Consider the following 18,871-nt stretch of genomic DNA (forward strand, 5'->3'; position numbering starts at 1 on the left):
CTTTTCTTGTACTATTTCTTAAATAATTTTCATGTCTTCAATACTACCACTTGATATGATATTCTTGAAATTACTTAAACACTACCAAATTACAATTAAAATGCATTTTTTATAGGATATGCCAATTACATAAAAATATGACCCTAACAAGTACTTTAGAGGGAAAAATAAAATCTAATTTAAGAAATTGAGTACAAGGTGCTAAGAAATAAATAGATTAATGATTATCATACACTTCTTATTACATACTTAGTGTACACACACTGCCATATGGGTTGAAATCATGTTTTAAAAACATTATTCAAAAGGAGTATGTGCGGAATGTGCAATTACGAGTGTGTAACAAGATTTTTCAATAAAATAACCTCATATTAAATTAATCTTGTATTTTAATTAAGGTACAAAAGAGAAGGAATGCAGCACGAGGTTAGGCATTTGATGTGGTAAGATTTGGTTCTTCAGCATCTTTCACAACCCACTTTGTGACGCGGCTACGAGCTATAAGTACCTGCAGTGTGCATATAATAGTAATGAATAAAAAATATATAAGTAGCTAATGTAACTAGAAATAGACAAATTTAAACAAGTGAATAAACAAAGCTAAAAGGCAAACTAAATAGGCAATACCTGTTCATCCCAGTCCGTTTTATAGGTAATAATAACAAGTACAAGAGTTTGAACAAATGTTCCGAATAACATTCCAATCCAAACACCCTACAAGATGATACCAAGAAAACGGGTTGAGAGAAAACAAGAAAAAATTTGCAGTGCTGCATGTATCCACTATCCATTACAAAACTTTTTTATTTGGTAGAGGTAATTGAATAATTACATCCATGAGAAAGAATGCAATTAGCTAGGTATCTAAATTTCTTTATGAATTTTAAGATTCTATACTTCTACTAGTTTATAAAATTATAACTATATCAATTTATAACAATAGCTAGATATTAGAAAAACACAAAATCTCTACACAAGCATGGGAGAGGGAATAAAGATAGCTTACTTTAACTCCCATGTTAACAACATAACCGAGCACAACACCAACAGGAATCCCTACGAGGTAATAGCAGGCTATGTTGACATATGCTACAATGCTTTGCCAGCCAGCTCCAACAGCGACTCCTGTACATGAAAGTTTCATGGTATACGTTAAAAAAATATTCGCATATACTATTATCATTGGTTATTTATTTCAGAAATAGGAAGAAAAAAAATTTCTACAGTTTGAGAAATAACACGACGAGAAGAGTACCAGAGAGCACAGGTTGAACACTGTTCAATAGAATAGAGACAGCCAACAAAGGTGACAAGTTTGCAACTGCTTTAGCCACCTCCTCACTTTCAGTGAATATGTAAGCAAGACGTCCTCTGAAGAAGAGGAAAAATAGGAATAGCACGAATCCAATGACAAATGATGTGAGCACTGTCATCACAATTGAGAACTTTGCAGCTTTTGAACTCCCTCTTCCTAGCTCATTTGATACCCGAACACTGTATGTTTTCAATCAAACATTGGTGTTAGAATGAGTCAATGACATTCATAACTACTTCAAAATCTTAAGAAAAATTTAAATCTAATACATCCAAATCTTTAAGAAACTTGTTCTATTCAGTTTAAACTAGGAAGTGGAGGAACATCTTAACCCACTTCCAAGTCAAAAATATATATTTGTGAAGGTTTATGATAACGTTTTAATATGAAATTTATATCAAAGATGAAGATGATGATAACTGTTAAGTAAAAGCCGAACAGGCAGTCGGATCCATCTGTAGCACACTTCTTTTAATTGAATGTCACTTATATATCTGACTATATAAAAGGATCCAGTGTAAATTTTTACACGTAATTCAATATACATATAGTTTTTTCTCAATTCTAAAAATTACTGCTGATTGGTGGCTTGATATGTATGCTAGTTTTGTGTTATGTGAGTGCATCACATGGGATTAATTTCCATTATTAACTAACATCTATTCCTATTCGGATTGGGAGTTTCACGTGCAGCCCTAGCTAACTTATTATTTGAGAAACAGAGAGTTAGTGCCGCAACTTATAGAGATTCTAGAATAGGTTTCACTATTATGTGTGACATAGCTCTTTAGCAGTATTTGGGTTTTGGGTTTAGTGAGAGTGCTATTATTGTAATCTCTGTTTTTTGTTAGTGACTTTTCTCCTTGACACTGTCCGTAGATATAGGCTAAGGATGAACCACGTAAATTTTTGTGTTCTTTGTGTGATTTCTTTTGTCTTTCTATCTCTATTTTGCATAAACCTACAATTATTTGGATGCACACACAACAAATAAATATTTACGCATCTGCTATTTTCAACAAATTGGTGTCAAAGCTTCCAATTTCACAACAATTACAATGATCATGATGATCATGATGGTAATACCTCGCTGCAGCCAAGAATCCCAGAGATATCATCATTTCCCACCCATTGATGTTAATGCTGTAAAAATCACATATTTATATTGTCAGTGGGCATAAAACAACACTTTTGGAGGCAGATGGAAACATAAATAACAAAAACAAAACAGAACCGGGGGGTGGGGGGTAGGGGGGGGGGGGGGTGGGTGGTTGTTGGGGGAGGGGATGCTATGAAAGAATTACCAAATAGCTAGAGCATCGAGAGAGACCTCAGCATTTTGCATGTTTCCAGTTAAAAGAATCAACACCGTATTATACCAGAGCTCAAGACTGTCATGAAAAACAATGCATTCCATTATAAAATTTCTATATACAAACAAAACCAACATGTGAGTCCTAAACTTTTTTTTTTCTACACTGTTTTGAACAACCTAGGAAACAAGTTAACTTCAGCATCACTGAGCACAAAACAAACGAAATGGTTTAAACAATAACAAAAAACAATATTGAGAGGGCTGTTACATAACTTCAGTCTGAAATTATTTCAGACTTTATTCTATCAAGTATTGATTTTCAAGTGTACTTAAAAAGATATATTATAGAGAAAGCCTTACCAGAGCATCACACCAGATGACATAGAAAGCTTGACAACAGGCCAGAGATCCTTGAAAGCCAATGATGAGAAACCCTTCCATGTTTCCCGACAACCTCCACACATAACAAACATAAGCTGACCAATATTGGGAATCCAAAATGCCAACAATGTGGACGACAATGCACCAGGAATCCCAAACTTATATTTCACTGTTAAAAGCCATGAAAGCAAGAGGTGGATTGCAATTGAAAACGCTGCCAAGTAAGCAATAATCATATTTTTGCTCTGTGATTGTAGGAACACTTGACACGTGAAAGACACAATGAAGGATAACATCACCCCAATTAACCAGTGCGCAATGTACCCTCCCACTTCTGCAATACTTTCATCTTGGCCTAAAATGTTTAGAATTGGGGTTGTGAAGATATATATTGGAAGAATAAATATTGAGGACAAGAATAAAACTATCCATGATCTTTGAAGATATACTCCAAGCATGTGGTATTGTTTGGCACCATAAGCTTGCCCACAGAGAGTTTCCAGTGCACTAGCCATGCCTAACTGCACTATCAAATTTATAAACTCAATCAAATCTCATTGAGAAGATGACTTTATATAACATCGCAGTATTTAATCACATAAAGAATGACTAAAATCATTAAAAAAAAAAAAGAGGACCCATCCAGTCAGGTTGTAATTGGACGAGATGTTAAAGTAAACTAAAAAAGATAGAGAAAGAAAGCATGTACGTAGTTCACTTATTTTAATGCTCTCTCAACGCAAGGATAAACCTCAAGAGTCAACATCAAGCAAAACTGGAGTCGGCATTAGCAAAAAAAAAAAAATGTTTATTCTTAATCTCAAAAGTGTCTTATAATAATTATAAAATTATGCTTAAATAGCAAACAAAATGACTAAAGAAACCCTAATTACTAAATGGCCGGATTTGCTTAGTCTTCAAGTTCAATTACTAGCAAGCTCCGTCTATAAGGCTATAGGTTTAGACGTCTGCTTTTTGTTTCTCCACCCATACCAACGTATAATTGGAGTTCTATATCTTGTGTCCACACCAACAACTCTTGGTAATGGGAAGTTATTTGTAAGAAATCGAGGGATCTAGACAATAAGCTGGTGGACCCACTCATTCTGAGCATACTCATTTAGGTTAGTCCAGCCCAAAACTTCTAACATCTCTCACTTATACACTTAAGCACAGACAACTATACACTTCATATAAATCTCTAACACGGTTCATACTTGGCAAGTAAGTCATGCTATCATCGACTACACTTGGAAAAAACATTTGGGAGCACGACACTAAATCTTAACAAAGACTAACATAGTAATATCCCAAGACAAGGTGTAGTTATTCCCTAAACACATTGGGTCACATTAGATTTAAGACCTCTTATCCCTCTTGAACTAAATCCTTTGCCATGTAAATCCCTACAAAATTTAATGTGTGCACAATTATATCAAAACATCAAAGAAGTGACACAACCTGTCAATTGTGAATATGTTACCAAATAATCTTTCTACGCTCTCATGTCACATAGTTTTAGTTTAATCACATCCAAATTTTTTAAATCATGCATCTTTAAACAGCATCATTCATAGACATAGACATGACACGCTAGAGTAATTGTCATTGAATGCTCGACCTCGTAATATAGTTAAAGCTAAATTGCATATAATTGGGGTCTTATTAATGACCTACAAGACTCACAAGGTCAAAAACCAGAGATCCATTAATTATTATTACTAGTAGCACACCTGCGTGTTGCGCGCAATAATTTTTTTAGGATGGTCTCATTAAATATTTTATTAATACTATAATTTTAGTTATTAACCATTGGTTTTTCATTAGTTTTTAAATTAATAAAAACCTTAAATATACCTTCTTCTTCTTTTTTTAGCTTTACACACACACACACGTATATATAGCGAATCTTTACACATACTTTTAAGAAAACTCTATATATTCCACTTTTTTTTTATGCGTAAAATTATAGACTACTACTCCGTAATGATAGTGGCTAATTAATTATATATATATATATATATATTTTTTAGTGATCTCATTTGTAACACTTCATTGTTATATTATATATATATATAAATTATAAATAAGGTTAAATGAAATGTCAAAAATGGATTTTTAAATTTTCTAACTTCATTTCTTATGTAATTTCTACTACTATCAGAAAACATCTCTTTTTTAGTTATAATTAATATGGTTTCCATAATTAGAGTTTGATTAGTTTTAAATTTAAATTTAGTACTATGATTGCATTTAATTGTTGATTGTTGATTGTTGATTTAATTTTTTTAGTGAATTTAACAGTTTATGTTACTACACTGCAAAGTTTTTAATGTTCTCCACATCGTAATCTTTATTTTATTTTTTTACTTCTCCCTACAACCTCTTTGTTTCTAATCAACAATTACTAATTGACGTTTGGTTTTTTTTTCTTTATCTATTCTTTATTACTTTGTATTGGTTTTTTTCTATACCATCTCTCTCTCTCTCTCTCCATTGGCAACCTATCGTTTTCCAAAATTTGATGATGATTCTATGACGCATTATTAGTTTTTTTTTTTTTTTTAATTTAGTGTTTCTAACTTAATTTGTTGTATTTCATTCTTCCTTTGATGATTGGGTGTGAGAATGAGTGTTTCCCTAGCATTATCCACTTAATGTGGACAATTTTATTTATTTAATTTAGGCAAAATATTATATTTTAAAATTGTTAAAATAAAAAAGGAGTGGAAATAAAAACAATTTAACGATATATGGGGATGTGGCTGAATTTCAATGTTAAATAATATGATATGAGAAAAAAATTAAAATAAAATACATAACAATAAACACTAACTTATCCAAATAATTGTATGTAATATATAATAGTACATTCTTATATACTATTTTTAATTATTTATGATGCAATATGATAATATTTAACAATCAAAGTCATAAAATTTTAAAAAAAATTAAAAACTAAAACACAAAACTAAATCCATCAACCAAAATAGAGCTATAAAGAATACAAAACTTTATCAAGCTAAAATAGAGATGCAATAAAAATAAAAATAAAAATCTTACAAAAAATTGAGATAGAAAGAGTAAGAAATAACCATTTTTTGTGAGAGAAAATTATGTAAAGAATGAAAGAGTGAACGATAAATTTATACTAAGAGGATAATAATAAAAAGAAACAAAATAAAGGAATATAAAAGGAAAGAGGAAGAGTAATATCAAGGTAGAATGTTTGGAGAGATGAAAAGGTAAAGAGAAGAAGAAAGGTTGGAGAAAGTATAAATGTTAAAAAAATTTAGTACAATTTGATGAGCACAATTTTCTTTTATTTGAATTTAAGTAAAATATTACATTTTTTATTTTTTAAAACAAAAGGAGAGAGAAAGTATAAATAATTTAATGATAAGGAGGACGTGGTTGAATTTCAATATTGAGTAAAATAGAAGAGAAGAAAAAAATAGGAAAAATTAAAAGATATAACAATAAACACTAGATTATCCAAATTATGCTATGTAATGGAATACTATTTTATTTTTATCTATTATCTTTAATTTTTTAAAATGTAATCGGATAAAATTTAACAATCAAAGAGCAAAAAAATAATAATAATAACTTAAAACACAAAACTAAATCGTATCAACCTAAATTAGAGTTCTTAAAAACACAAAAAATTATCAACCTAAAGCAGAGATGCAATAAAAAATAAAAATCCACCAAAACATTGAGAGAGAGAGAGAGAGAGAGAGAGAGAGAGAGAGAGAGAAAGAGAGAGAGAGAGAGAGTGAGAGAGAGAGAATCTTTTTTTGAGAGAAAACTATGCAAAGAATGAAAAACAGTAACAAATTTATAGTAAGAGGAAAGGGATAAGAAGAGACAAACAAAGGAAAGTGAAGAGAAAGATGAATAGCAAGATTAAAGTAGAGGGTAGTGGGAAGATGAAAAGGTAAAGGAAGAAGAAAGGTTAAAGAAAGTGTAAATATTTAAAAAATAAGTGAATGTAAAAAAATTATAAGAAAATTGGAAATAAAAAAGAAATATATATAGATGTTAAAACCGACAAAGATAAATATGTAAAGTCAATAATCTATTTATATATATTTTTGTAAAAAAAATAGAAATAAATAATAAATAATAATTATGTGGCGAATGACGTGGCACAACAAGAGCTTAGTAGCAATAAATGTCACGTTTCAGTTTTTAGTAATATATAGATATAGATTGGGCTCTCCCATTGTGATACCATAGAAAACATTTTGATTTACCGCCAAGAGAGGTGGCCTAGCGGTCTTAGTGTGAATGCGAGAGCACCAGGTCCCTTGTTTGATTCCAAATGGGCGAATTGTGGGATTTCTGCCTACAATTAGCCCAAGCTTCTAGCTTTCTTATGGAGCTAAAATGAGGTCTATGGTCATCTCCGATCAAAGTAACTATGACTCAATCTATCATTCATTACTAGGTGTCTCTATGGTCACGCCTAGGGGGTGAATCACAATAGTCACCCCTGCCCCCTCTTTATTTAACCAAAAAAAAATGAAAACACTTTGATTCTGAGCATTGACGGCGCAAAACCAACAGTATTGTCATCAAAGCCATTCTCATCTACCTCAAGATTGACGATTCTCCCATTCGAATTGCCAATGCCAGCGCCCTTATCACCATGCTCTAGAGAGAGAGAGAGAGAGAGAGAGAGAGAGTGAGAGTGAGAGAGAGAGAATCTTTTTTTGAGAGAAAACTATGCAAAGAATGGAAAACAGTGACAAATTTATAGTAAGGGGAAAGGGATAAGAAGAGAGAATCTTTTTTTGAGAGAAAACTATGCAAAGAATGAAAAACAGTAACAAATTTATAGTAAGAGGAAAGGGATAAGAAAAGACAAACAAAGGAAAATGAAGAGAAAGATGAATAGCAAGATTAAAGTAGAGGATAGTGGGAAGATGAAAAGGTAAAAGAAGAAGAAAGGTTAAAGAAAGTGTAAATATTTAAAAAATAAGTGAATGTAAAAAAATTATAAGAAAATTGGAAATAAAAAAGAAATATATATAGATGTTAAAACCGACAAAGATAAATATGTAAAGTCAATAATCTATTTATATATATTTTTGTAAAAAAAATAGAAATAAATAATAAATAATAATTATGTGGCGAATGACGTGGCACAACAAGAGCTTAGTAGCAATAAATGTCACGTTTCAGTTTTTAGTAATATATAGATATAGATTGGGCTCTCCCATTGTGATACCATAGAAAACATTTTGATTTACCGCCAAGAGAGGTGGCCTAGCGGTCTTAGTGTGAATGCGAGAGCACCAGGTCCCTTGTTTGATTCCAAATGGGCGAATTGTGGGATTTCTGCCTACAATTAGCCCAAGCTTCTAGCTTTCTTATGGAGCTAAAATGAGGTCTATGGTCATCTCCGATCAAAGTAACTATGACTCAATCTATCATTCATTACTAGGTGTCTCTATGGTCACGCCTAGGGGGTGAATCACAATAGTCACCCCTGCCCCCTCTTTATTTAACCAAAAAAAAATGAAAACACTTTGATTCTGAGCATTGACGGCGCAAAACCAACAGTATTGTCATCAAAGCCATTCTCATCTACCTCAAGATTGACGATTCTCCCATTCGAATTGCCAATGCCAGCGCCCTTATCACCATGCTCTCCACCGATTAGGGATTGGAAAGAGGCAAGAAAAAGAAGAGAGAGAGGGTTCATGATGGCCGTGGAGAGTTTCATGACAAGTGGTTGTAGCTTCAAATTATCTGGTGGAGCTTGGGAGTTTCAAGATTTGGTGTTGTTTGGCTACACAGTAGACTGAGAACCACTTGGAAATTAACAGCTCAGTCAAAGACCTCCTATTGTTTATTTTATTTAATTAAATATTTGATTTTTTATTATTGGTTCAACAATTGAACCCACTTTAGAGATCCCATATAATATTCACCAATTATTGGGATATGCTGCACTAATGCTACACTACTTGGTTTAACAAAACAAAAATGCCACCCTACGTTCATGTCATTGAAGGAAAGTTGGCCCCTAGACTTGTCATTGAAAAGTGATTTTATACTTTTATTTTTTTGAAAAATGTTGAAAAGTGGTTTTTTTTTTTTTTTTAAATTACAAATAAGGTAGGAATAACAGAAATTCTCCATCGCACTTAATTTATCATATCCCGCTCTATTACCGACCTCAAAAAAGTGACAACACAATGACAGGCTCCCCAAATAAATTATATATGTATATATATATATATATATATTCAATATTTTTAAATTACAAATAAGGTAGGAATAACAGAAATTCTCCATCGCACTTAATTTATCATATCCCGCTCTATTACCTACCTCAAAAAAGTGACAACACAATGACAGGCTCCCCAAATAAATTATATATGTATATATATATATATATATTCAATTAATAATTTTGATTTTATATTTGCTTTCTTTATCTTTTATCACTCTTATTTACAAGAATCCTTTCTTTGTCTCTTTCATCCTTACTTTATTAATGTCGAAATAACTAATTTATATATTATATTTTTCAACCAAAAAGAAATTTAGATCCACCTAACTAAAAGAAGATAAAGATGATAATAGAGATTCACAGGAGAAGAGAAGGAGAAATATTGTTGGTTGTTGGTTTTGCAGCAGAGGAGGTCCCTCTTTGTCTTCTCTCTAAATAACTTTTCCGAACAAGAAGACAGTTACATACACAAGTAAAGAAAGAAAATAAAAGGAAGATAGATGTATTGAAGGATTCAAGAGAAGACAAGGAAGCGTGAGAATTTAAAAAGGAAAATAAATAATAAATAAAAAATCAGATCCGTAGTGGAGATTTACTAGGGAGGATGCACTTCTTGAAACTAATTGTATATTTTATTAATACCATTATATGCTTGATTATTTGCAACAATACCACATTTCCTTTGTTCTGTTTTTTCTTTCTTTACTAACATATCAGATCACTCTAGAAAGCAGTGCACCAGTATTAGTACTTTTGATTACATAATAAATTTAAAAATTTTAGCATAATTTTATATATATAGTGCGTAATACTAAAGCAGTGCACCAGTATTAGTACCAGAATATTTTGCTTTAAGTAGCCAATTTAGAACGGACCCAAATCGGAATTCAAAATTAGGTACTTAATCGAATTACAGGGACAAATAAGTGGTCAAAGTTAACCCCTCCCTAAAAAAAAGTTCCAGAGTCGTCCTGGAAGCAACCTTAATAGAGATCACAAGATAGTTCCAACCCACCCCACCCTTGCTTCTGCTCCACATCTGTTTTACCCGAACCGAAGAAGAAACAGGGTGAAAACGGAGACACTACTCATCCGACCCTGCTAGACATGTTGTCATCATCCCTAAAATGAGCTCCATAGTCTACAGTCTCTTCCTATATTTTCTTTTTTTTAAATTTCCCCCACAATATTTTCGAAATTTATTTGTATCTTTTATATGAGAATTATATTCCTCTTCTACTACAACCCATATTGACTTTGGTACCAAACAATCCAAAGAAAAAAAAATGTAGTGGCAAAACATACCAGGATACCGTTGGAGAACCTCAAAAGCACAGTATACACGAGTGAGTAAGCAGCTAACTCTGTAGGGCCAATGTGCCCAACAAAGGCTTGACTGATGACATTGATTCCAAAGGTGGAAAATCTAGTGAATATAGCTGGACCGGCCACAACCCACATCTTTTTTGTCTCGCTCCACACCCTGTCCTTGAGCGTTACTTCATCAGCAACAGTTACTTCTGCTCCTTTTTTTTCTTTAAGAAGCTTTTGGCTTATATCTCCTTCCATTTCCACACCAATAAGCAGTAACCTCTCTTCTTAGCTGTTGATCAATCATAACAAAATTATTAATACAAATTATAATAGCAAAATATTACATGTTAATTCTCATAATAATATATTTCTCATGAGCCGTCACATAACTAATGCGGAATGCAATAGCGTCAAGAAGCAGAACACGTCTATTTCTAGAATACGAGAAACAAAACATGTTTACTTCTGAAAATAACCTCGAATCTATGTGGATTTTTTGAATCTACAAGTATCCTTGAATTCACAAGGAGAAAGGGTCTGGAATCCACTAGACAATAGAAAGACAAAAGTCTGAATTTTATTGATTGAATAATTATTTAAAAAACATGTATAGACTTAAGAGCCTATTTAAGGGCCCCGTAGAATTTGACAGACAAGAAAATATATTTTAAAATAAGTCCTAATTAATACCTAACCATAATGGAAACCAAATTTAACCTAAAAAGCATTATATGCACCTAAAAATATGGAAATAAATTACATAACCTAAAATAACGATTTTTTACATAAAAATACCAAAAATAATAAATTACTATAATTAAATAGTAAATTGTGTTCTACATTAGACCTCTCCACTTGAAACAAACTCGTCCTTGAGTTTATCTTTGAAATCGGAAATTTTATGTTCCAAATAAACAAATACTTCGAATGCTTGAGTCCCTTAATCTTCTTTCCATACTTGCAACTCATCAATAGAATAAACAAATCAACTTAAATTTTTTTTTTTCCTTTGTCTTCATGTAATTGTAGAGATTTACCAAATAAGAACTATCAGTTGAATCAAATCTATCAACCCCAATAAAATCAATTAACTTTGTTTCGATGTCTCCTACCAAAACAATAGGAGTTAGAAAGTTGCATCATCTAACTTGACTTCATCTAGATCGTTGACAACTTCCTCTATAATTTCTTCTTTAATGATCTCCACTATCTCGACCTCAAAATCTTTCTCCATAATAGGATCTTCATTAATCTCTTCCACAATCTTGATTTCAGGTTCTTCTTTTATAACAAGACCTTCATTAATTTCCTCCAAAATCTCTATATTTTCTTCTTTGACTTCTACATATTCTTCAAGAAAAGTATTTTCTTCAACATATAATTCTTCTCTTAGTAGTGAAATATATGGTTTTTTAAAATAATTCAAATGTGAACTTCTTGGCCAATAATAATCTTGTATTGTATATGACAAAACTTTCTTCACAATCCAAAGGATAAAATTTGATAGCAAGTATCTTTTTCATCCTTGGCCATGAACGAATTTTGACTTTACCATGTCGGATTTTATCAGACTGTACTCGTTCCCACTAACGTAAGGCATACTCACTAAGTTTATACAAAGCAAGTCCAACTTTTCTCTCATAATAAATATTCTCATAGTCAAATGAATCCTCTAAATCAAGTAACCAATCAAGAAAATCTTCCTTATAAAAATAACCATTAAAACTTGCAATTTTTCTATAAGGTCTATCTGAAATTTGCTTATCAATAGGTTGCCCGTGAGTTATGTATCCACAATAGTTATCCCTATTGTTTCCATGCTCTAACGACAGCATCTTAGCAAAGATATTTATGAGTGTTAGTTGTACGTCATGTAAGACTTGCTAAGTTTTCTATCACCAGAATTACTATCGTCTTATACGCCAGCTACCAGACCAAGATAAGTTAAGACTCTAATACCAATTGATGCAGGATACGGGATACAGAAACATCAAGAAGTAGAAAACGTCTACTTTTAGAAACCAAAAAACAAAACATGTTCGTTTCTGAAAATAACCTTGAATCTACGAGAGTTTCTTGAATCCACAATGATCTTTGATTCTACAAGGAGAAAGGATCTAGAATTCACCACAGAATAGAAAGACAAAAACCTGAATTTTATTGATCAAATAATTGTTTGAAAGACAAAAGTCTGAATTTTATTGATCAAATAATTGTTTAAAAAACGTGTACAGACTTAGGGGCCTATTTAAGAACTCTGTGAAACTTCACAGACAAAAAAATATATTCTAAAATAACTCCTAATTAATTACTAACCATAATGAGAACCAAATTTAATCTAAAAAACATTAAATACACCTAAAAACAAGGAAATAAGTCACCTAAACCTAAAATAACGTTTTTTTACATACAAATACCAAAAATAATAAATTACAATAATTGAATAGTAAATTGTGTTCTACATCAATAACCTAACTTATCCCTATTTGGAATTTATATTTATTTGACAGAATAAACTATATAAGACGCCAAGAGTCTTATAACTTCCACGGTTTGACACTTCATAATATTTTCAATGAAAATATTTAATCAATGAAAATATTTAACGGAAATAATTAGGGTTCAAATTTCTCCATCAATTATAACTATTAAATTAAATTAAGGTAAATGGATCAGAGGATGCTTTTGGAATTTGAAAACAGCTGTTCGGTTCAATGCATCATAGGATGTTTTGGCAGTTTTGCACGAAGTCTTTAGCATCAATAAATATCTATTGTTGTTTAACCTTTTATGATAAAGTGACAACCTAATGAACTATTAACTGATAGAAAAAGTGACAGCAATAATTAAATATATTAAAAAAAATTACTTATTATAATATTTTAATATTTTTTCACTCTACAAAATTACCTCACATTGAAAAAATGACATAAAACTATAAAAATTATATAATATAAAAAAAATTGACATAAAACTGTAAAAAAACAAAAAATTGTACAAAAAGAGTCAAAAATTGCTGTCGTTAACACAACTCCTACAAAAGTTGTAACAATCCATGTGAAAAGCAAAAAGTTCTTCTACCGTTCAATCATTCATCAAAAAAAGCAAAAGGTTTCTTCTCAAAAAAAAAAAAAAAAAAAAAGTTCTTCAACCTGATATGGGTCACGTGACGTGACAGACTGACACAGTATTAACAAAATAAAAAAGTTGCGTGAATGCAGTATGTGGAACAAAGTTCCCGTACAAGGCTGAAAATGAAACCATCTCATGTACGAGACCCAAACAAAAATCTGTTGAAGTTCTGAAAAAGTTAGAGATAAAAAAATGAAATACGAGAATATAGTTTGAGCGTTGAGAAATAAGAAATGAAAACTGAGTATTGAGTTAAGTTCAAATCAAATAGGCCTTTATTTTTCTTTTGCATCTCTTGCTCTTTTTAATTCAGACATCCAAATTTAAATCATTTCTCTCAACTATGGAATTAGTAATATATATATATATCTTATTCTTCTTCCAAAAAAAGCTCTTAATCCAGTTTAAATAGAGTAAGGAATTCATCAAGAAAGACAATCAAATCATGGACTATAAACAGGGAGAAAGGAGCAGAGAAAGGAGAAGAGAATTATTCATCTGGGAAATAAAAAATTGAAAACAATCATGAAAGATTGATAGCCCAGGAATTGGATATAAGGCTTTTCCTTTGTTTTCCTTCATTTGAAAAAAAATCACAAAAACGTTTTATTTCTTCGAAAGTATACATATAAAATAAAGAGTGCGAGAAAAGGGAAATAAATGGACTTAAAGGACTGATGTGAACGATTGAAGTATATAAAGTGCTGTTTTCTTTCTTTTAGCATTCACCCATTCACCAGGGACTCTTGAGTCTAGAAAATTTAACGAGAGAATTCTAAACCAAACACAGCCTATATGTATGTCTGTGCTGTGATATTTGTGTGTTTCACCCTTATTTATTTCTTTGTCTCCTAGTCAATCAGTGAGAATCGAAAATGATACCTTTAAAAGTAAGTGAGTTGGCGTGATTCCTTTCGTTTTCCTTTTGTCTTGTTTTTACTATATTTCTCACTAAAATTGTGATATTTTTTTTTTTTTGGAAATAAATACATTCAAAAAATGACTTCTAATACAAAACTAAAGTGTTAGGTCCATATTTTTAGGTTGGCCAACAAGAATAATTGTAACAGTTAGATAGAAGTTATTGAGAGTCATATATCTTGATTGATCAAATTGCATAAATCCCAATCAATCGAGATTCGTACCGATTGAATTTTTAACAATTTATCTCAGCCATTGTATCTAGGGTTATGTGCTTCTTAAGCAAGGTCGGCTCAATATTTGGAGGCCCAATGTGACAATTTTAATATGGTCTTTTTATATTTAAATATTAATATATTTGTGGGGGTAAAAGCCCAAATTTATGTCTTGGGTCTAGGGCCCTATTTGAAGACTAAGGTGTATCTGAACAAGAGTAAATGATTCAGAAGGATTCCAGGAGGGATAAATATGCACGAAAATTATTAAAGAATATAATCCGAAGAGTATGTCCTCCTCGGATTTGAAGCATATCGATTAAGCAAGCACCTGGGAGGTTTGAGTGACCTTTTTGGCAATTCCAATGATAAAAATGAACCTCAGGCACATATAAGGATGATAAGAACAAAGAAATATCTAAAGGAAAAGCTACTACCATCGCATTAAATGCACTGTAGCAATTTTTCTGGCCGCATTAATGTGGAGAAAATCCCTAAACAGTGCAATCTCAACTACCACTACTCATGAAAAACCAACAAAGATATTTGACGGGACATATACTCAAAAGAACGTTTAGATGATTAACAAATGTATGATCAAAATGTTTGGAAATGAAACTATATAATGTAAAAAAACCTCCCATAAAAGCCTTAAAAGGGGGATCGGAAAATCAAAAGAGGAGGGGGGAAGAAAGGTTTACTGTAGCTTTAAGAATTATATAAACAAAAGTTTGTCTCCTCAAACAACAATTTATTCAAGTTTTAAGTTGGCTCTCACACTTGTTTACCAGTTGAATCTTTGTTAGACGTTGTTTAGTTCACTACCAGCCCAGCTCTTTTACCCACTCTCTACAAATTCATTGTATTGGGCTTGTTGAGCTCATATCCTATACCTCTTGGGTTTGGGCTACAAATATAGACCCTACAATTGGCACCGTCTGTGGGAAGAGCTTGAGCGAGGGTGGAAGCAACAGTTGACGATGGTCGAAACAGGGCAACAACCAACAGAATCCAGGGCATCCACAAGGATCTTTGATTCTACAAGGAGAAAGGATCTAGAATTCACCACAGAATAGAAAGACAAAAACCTGAATTTTATTGATCAAATAATTGTTTGAAAGAAAAAAGTCTGAATTTTATTGATCAAATAATTGTTTAAAAAACGTGTATAGACTTAGGGGTTTATTTAAGAGCGTAAAACTTCACAGACAAGAAAATATATTCTAAAATAACTCTTAATTAATTACTAACCACAACGAGAACCAAATTTAATCTAAAAAGTACTAAATACACCTAAAAACAAGGAAATAAGTCACCTAAACCTAAAATAACTTTCTTTTACATACAAATACCAAAAATAATAAATTTCAATAATTAAATAGTAAATTTTGTTCTACATCAATAACCTAACTTATCCCTATTCGGAATTTATATTTATTTGACAGAATAAACTATATAAGATGCCCAGAGTCTTATAACTTCCACAGTTTGACACTTCCTAATATTTTCAATGAGAATATTTAATCAATGAGAATATTTACCGGAAATAATTAGGGTTCAAATTTCTCCATCAATTATAACTATAAAATTAAATTAAGGTAAATGGATCAGAGGATGCTTTTGGAATTTGAAAGCAACTGTTCGATTCAATGCATCATAGGATGTTTAGGCAGTTTTGCACGAAGTCTTTGGCATCAATAAATATCTCTTGTTGTTTAACCTTATATGATAAAGTGACAACCTAAGAGCATTCACAGCAATGTAGCTATAATGCTATATTGCTAAAATTTTGCTCCACAAACACAAAAAACACCCCTGCAGCAGTGGAGCTAAATCTAAAAATTTTAGCTCCATTGCTACAGTGCACATCTATTTATAGATGTGCACTGTTCATGAGAGCTAAAAAAAAATACATTATTTTATTCCAGCTTTTTATTAAAAAAATCTCACCTCTCTCATTCACTCTCACAGTGCCCCTCTCTCTCTCTCTCATTCACTCCCATCTCATCTCTGAACTTCATCTCTCTCAACCTCACTCTTTCAGCTCCGGCATCTCTCTCAACTCACTCCGGTATCTCTCTCAATCTCACTCTCTCTCTCTCCTCACTGCCTCTCCATCCCTTCTTTCTTCCTCCACAGACCCACAGACCCTTCTTTCTTCCTCAGAGACCAATTGCCGATCTGCACGAGCCTAGCCACCGTCGACCCACGTTCGGCCGCCGACCTGACCCATTTCGGCCTCTCTTCTCTATTTGTGGCGTTTCGGCTCTGTGTTTTGGGCTGGGTTTTTGTTTCGAGCATGGGTTTCAGTTCCCTTCTTTCTTCCTTAGAAACCCATCGCCGATTTGCACGAGCCCAGCCGCCGCAAACCCGTCGCCGTAGACCCACGTTTGGCCGCCAACCTGACCTATTTCGGCCTCTCTTCTCTATTTTCGGCGTTTCAGTTCTGTGTTTCGGGCGGGGTTTTTGTTTCGGATTTGTGTTTCGGGCTGGGTTTTTGTTTCGGGCATGGGTTTCTGTTTTTGTTTCGAGCTGGATTTGTGTTTCCGGCTATGATTTTTCTGCTTTCTTTTTTTTCCTTCTTCAATGGTTTTGATGGGCATGGCGGAGTTGTAGTTGTGCAGTGATTTTTATGGGTTTGATGGTGGTTGTTGTGGTGTGCTGGGGGTTGAATGAAATATTATTTTATTGTAGTGTTTATATTATTTTATTGTGTTAAAAGCTAAAATAGATCCACTGATGTAGCATGTATGTAGGTAAAATAGATAAAGTGGCTTTTTGTGTAGCTAAATAGCTAAAATTTTACATTCACTGCTGTGGATGCTCTAATGAACTATTAACTGACAGAAAAAGTGACGGGAATAATTAAATATATAGAAAAAAAATTGCTTATTATAATATTTTAATATTTTTTCACTCTACAAAATTACCTCACATTGAAAAAATGACATAAAACTATAAAAATTATATAATATAAAAAAATTGTAAAAAAAATTGACATAAAACTGTAAAAAAAAAAACAAAAAATTGTACAAAAAGAGTCAAAAATTGCTGTCGGTAACACAACCCTTACAAAAGTTGTAACAATCCATGTGAAAAGCAAAAAGTTCTTCTAGTTCTACCACTCAATCATTCATCAAAAAAAGTAAAAGGTTTCTTCTCAAAAAAAAAAAAAAAGTTCTTCAACCTGATATGGGTCACGTGACGTGACAGACTGACACAGTATTAACAAAATAAAAAAGTTGTATGAATGCAGTATGTGGAACAAAGTTTCCGTACAAGGCTGAAAATGAAACTATCTCATGTACAAGACCCAAACAAAAATCTGTTGAAGTTCTGAAAAAGTTAGAGATAAAAAAATGAAATACGAGAATATAGTTTGAGCGATGAGAAATAAAAAATGAAAACTGAGTTTTGAGTTAAGTTCAAATCAAATAGGCCTTTATTTTTCTTTTGCATCTCCTGCTCTTTTTAATTCAGACATCCAAATTTAAATCATTTCTCTCAATTATGGAATTAGTAATATATATATATATATATATTCTTCTTCCAAAAAAAGCTCTTAATCTAGTTTAAATAGAGTAAGGAATTCATCAAGAAAGACAATCATATCATGGACTATAAACAGGGAGAAACGGGAAGAGAATTATATAAAATAAAAACAATCATATTCATCTGGGAAATAAAAAATTGAAAACAATCATGATAGATTGATAGTCCAGGAATTGGATATAAGGCTTCTTCTTTGTTTTCCTTCATTTGAAAAAAATCACAAAAACGTTTTATTTCTTCGAAAGTATACATATAAAATAAAGAGTGTGAGAAAAGGGAAATAAATGGACTTACAGGACTGATGTGAACGATTGAAGTATATAAAGTGCTGTTTTCTTTCTTTTAGCATTCACCCATTCACCAGGGACTCTTGAGTCTAGAAAATTTAACGAGAGAATTCTAAACCAAACACAGCCTATATGTTTGTCTGTGCTGTGATATTTGTGTGTTTCACCCTTATTTATTTCTCTGTCTCCTAG

At 32.0% G+C, this 18,871-nt stretch overlaps 1 protein-coding gene across 4 annotated transcripts; it reads right to left on the minus strand.

Moving 5' to 3' along the window:
• Positions 1–199: 199 nt before the first annotated feature.
• Positions 200–18,871, minus strand: LOC112008311 (protein DETOXIFICATION 21). Of its 4 annotated transcripts, none has more exons than XM_065773774.1 (10): positions 18,687–18,869; positions 15,734–15,878; positions 10,564–10,861; positions 2,991–3,532; positions 2,620–2,706; positions 2,402–2,458; positions 1,256–1,494; positions 1,007–1,125; positions 628–714; positions 200–508 (listed from the first exon to the last, which is right to left on the minus strand). In XM_065773774.1, exons 3-10 carry the CDS (start codon positions 10,825–10,827, stop codon positions 428–430), a joined length of 1,476 nt encoding a protein of 491 aa, XP_065629846.1. In that variant the 5' UTR covers positions 10,828–10,861; positions 15,734–15,878; positions 18,687–18,869; the 3' UTR covers positions 200–427. The 4 variants fall into 4 exon arrangements, with proteins under 4 accessions (XP_065629846.1, XP_065629845.1, XP_065629844.1 ...); XM_065773773.1 differs by having other exon boundaries at positions 15,734–15,895; XM_065773772.1 differs by lacking the exon at positions 15,734–15,878.

This window comes from Quercus suber, unplaced genomic scaffold (genome assembly GCF_002906115.3).
Source record: "Quercus suber isolate HL8 unplaced genomic scaffold, Cork oak 2.0 scaffold_80, whole genome shotgun sequence".
In the NCBI taxonomy this organism is placed as follows: domain Eukaryota; kingdom Viridiplantae; phylum Streptophyta; class Magnoliopsida; order Fagales; family Fagaceae; genus Quercus; species Quercus suber.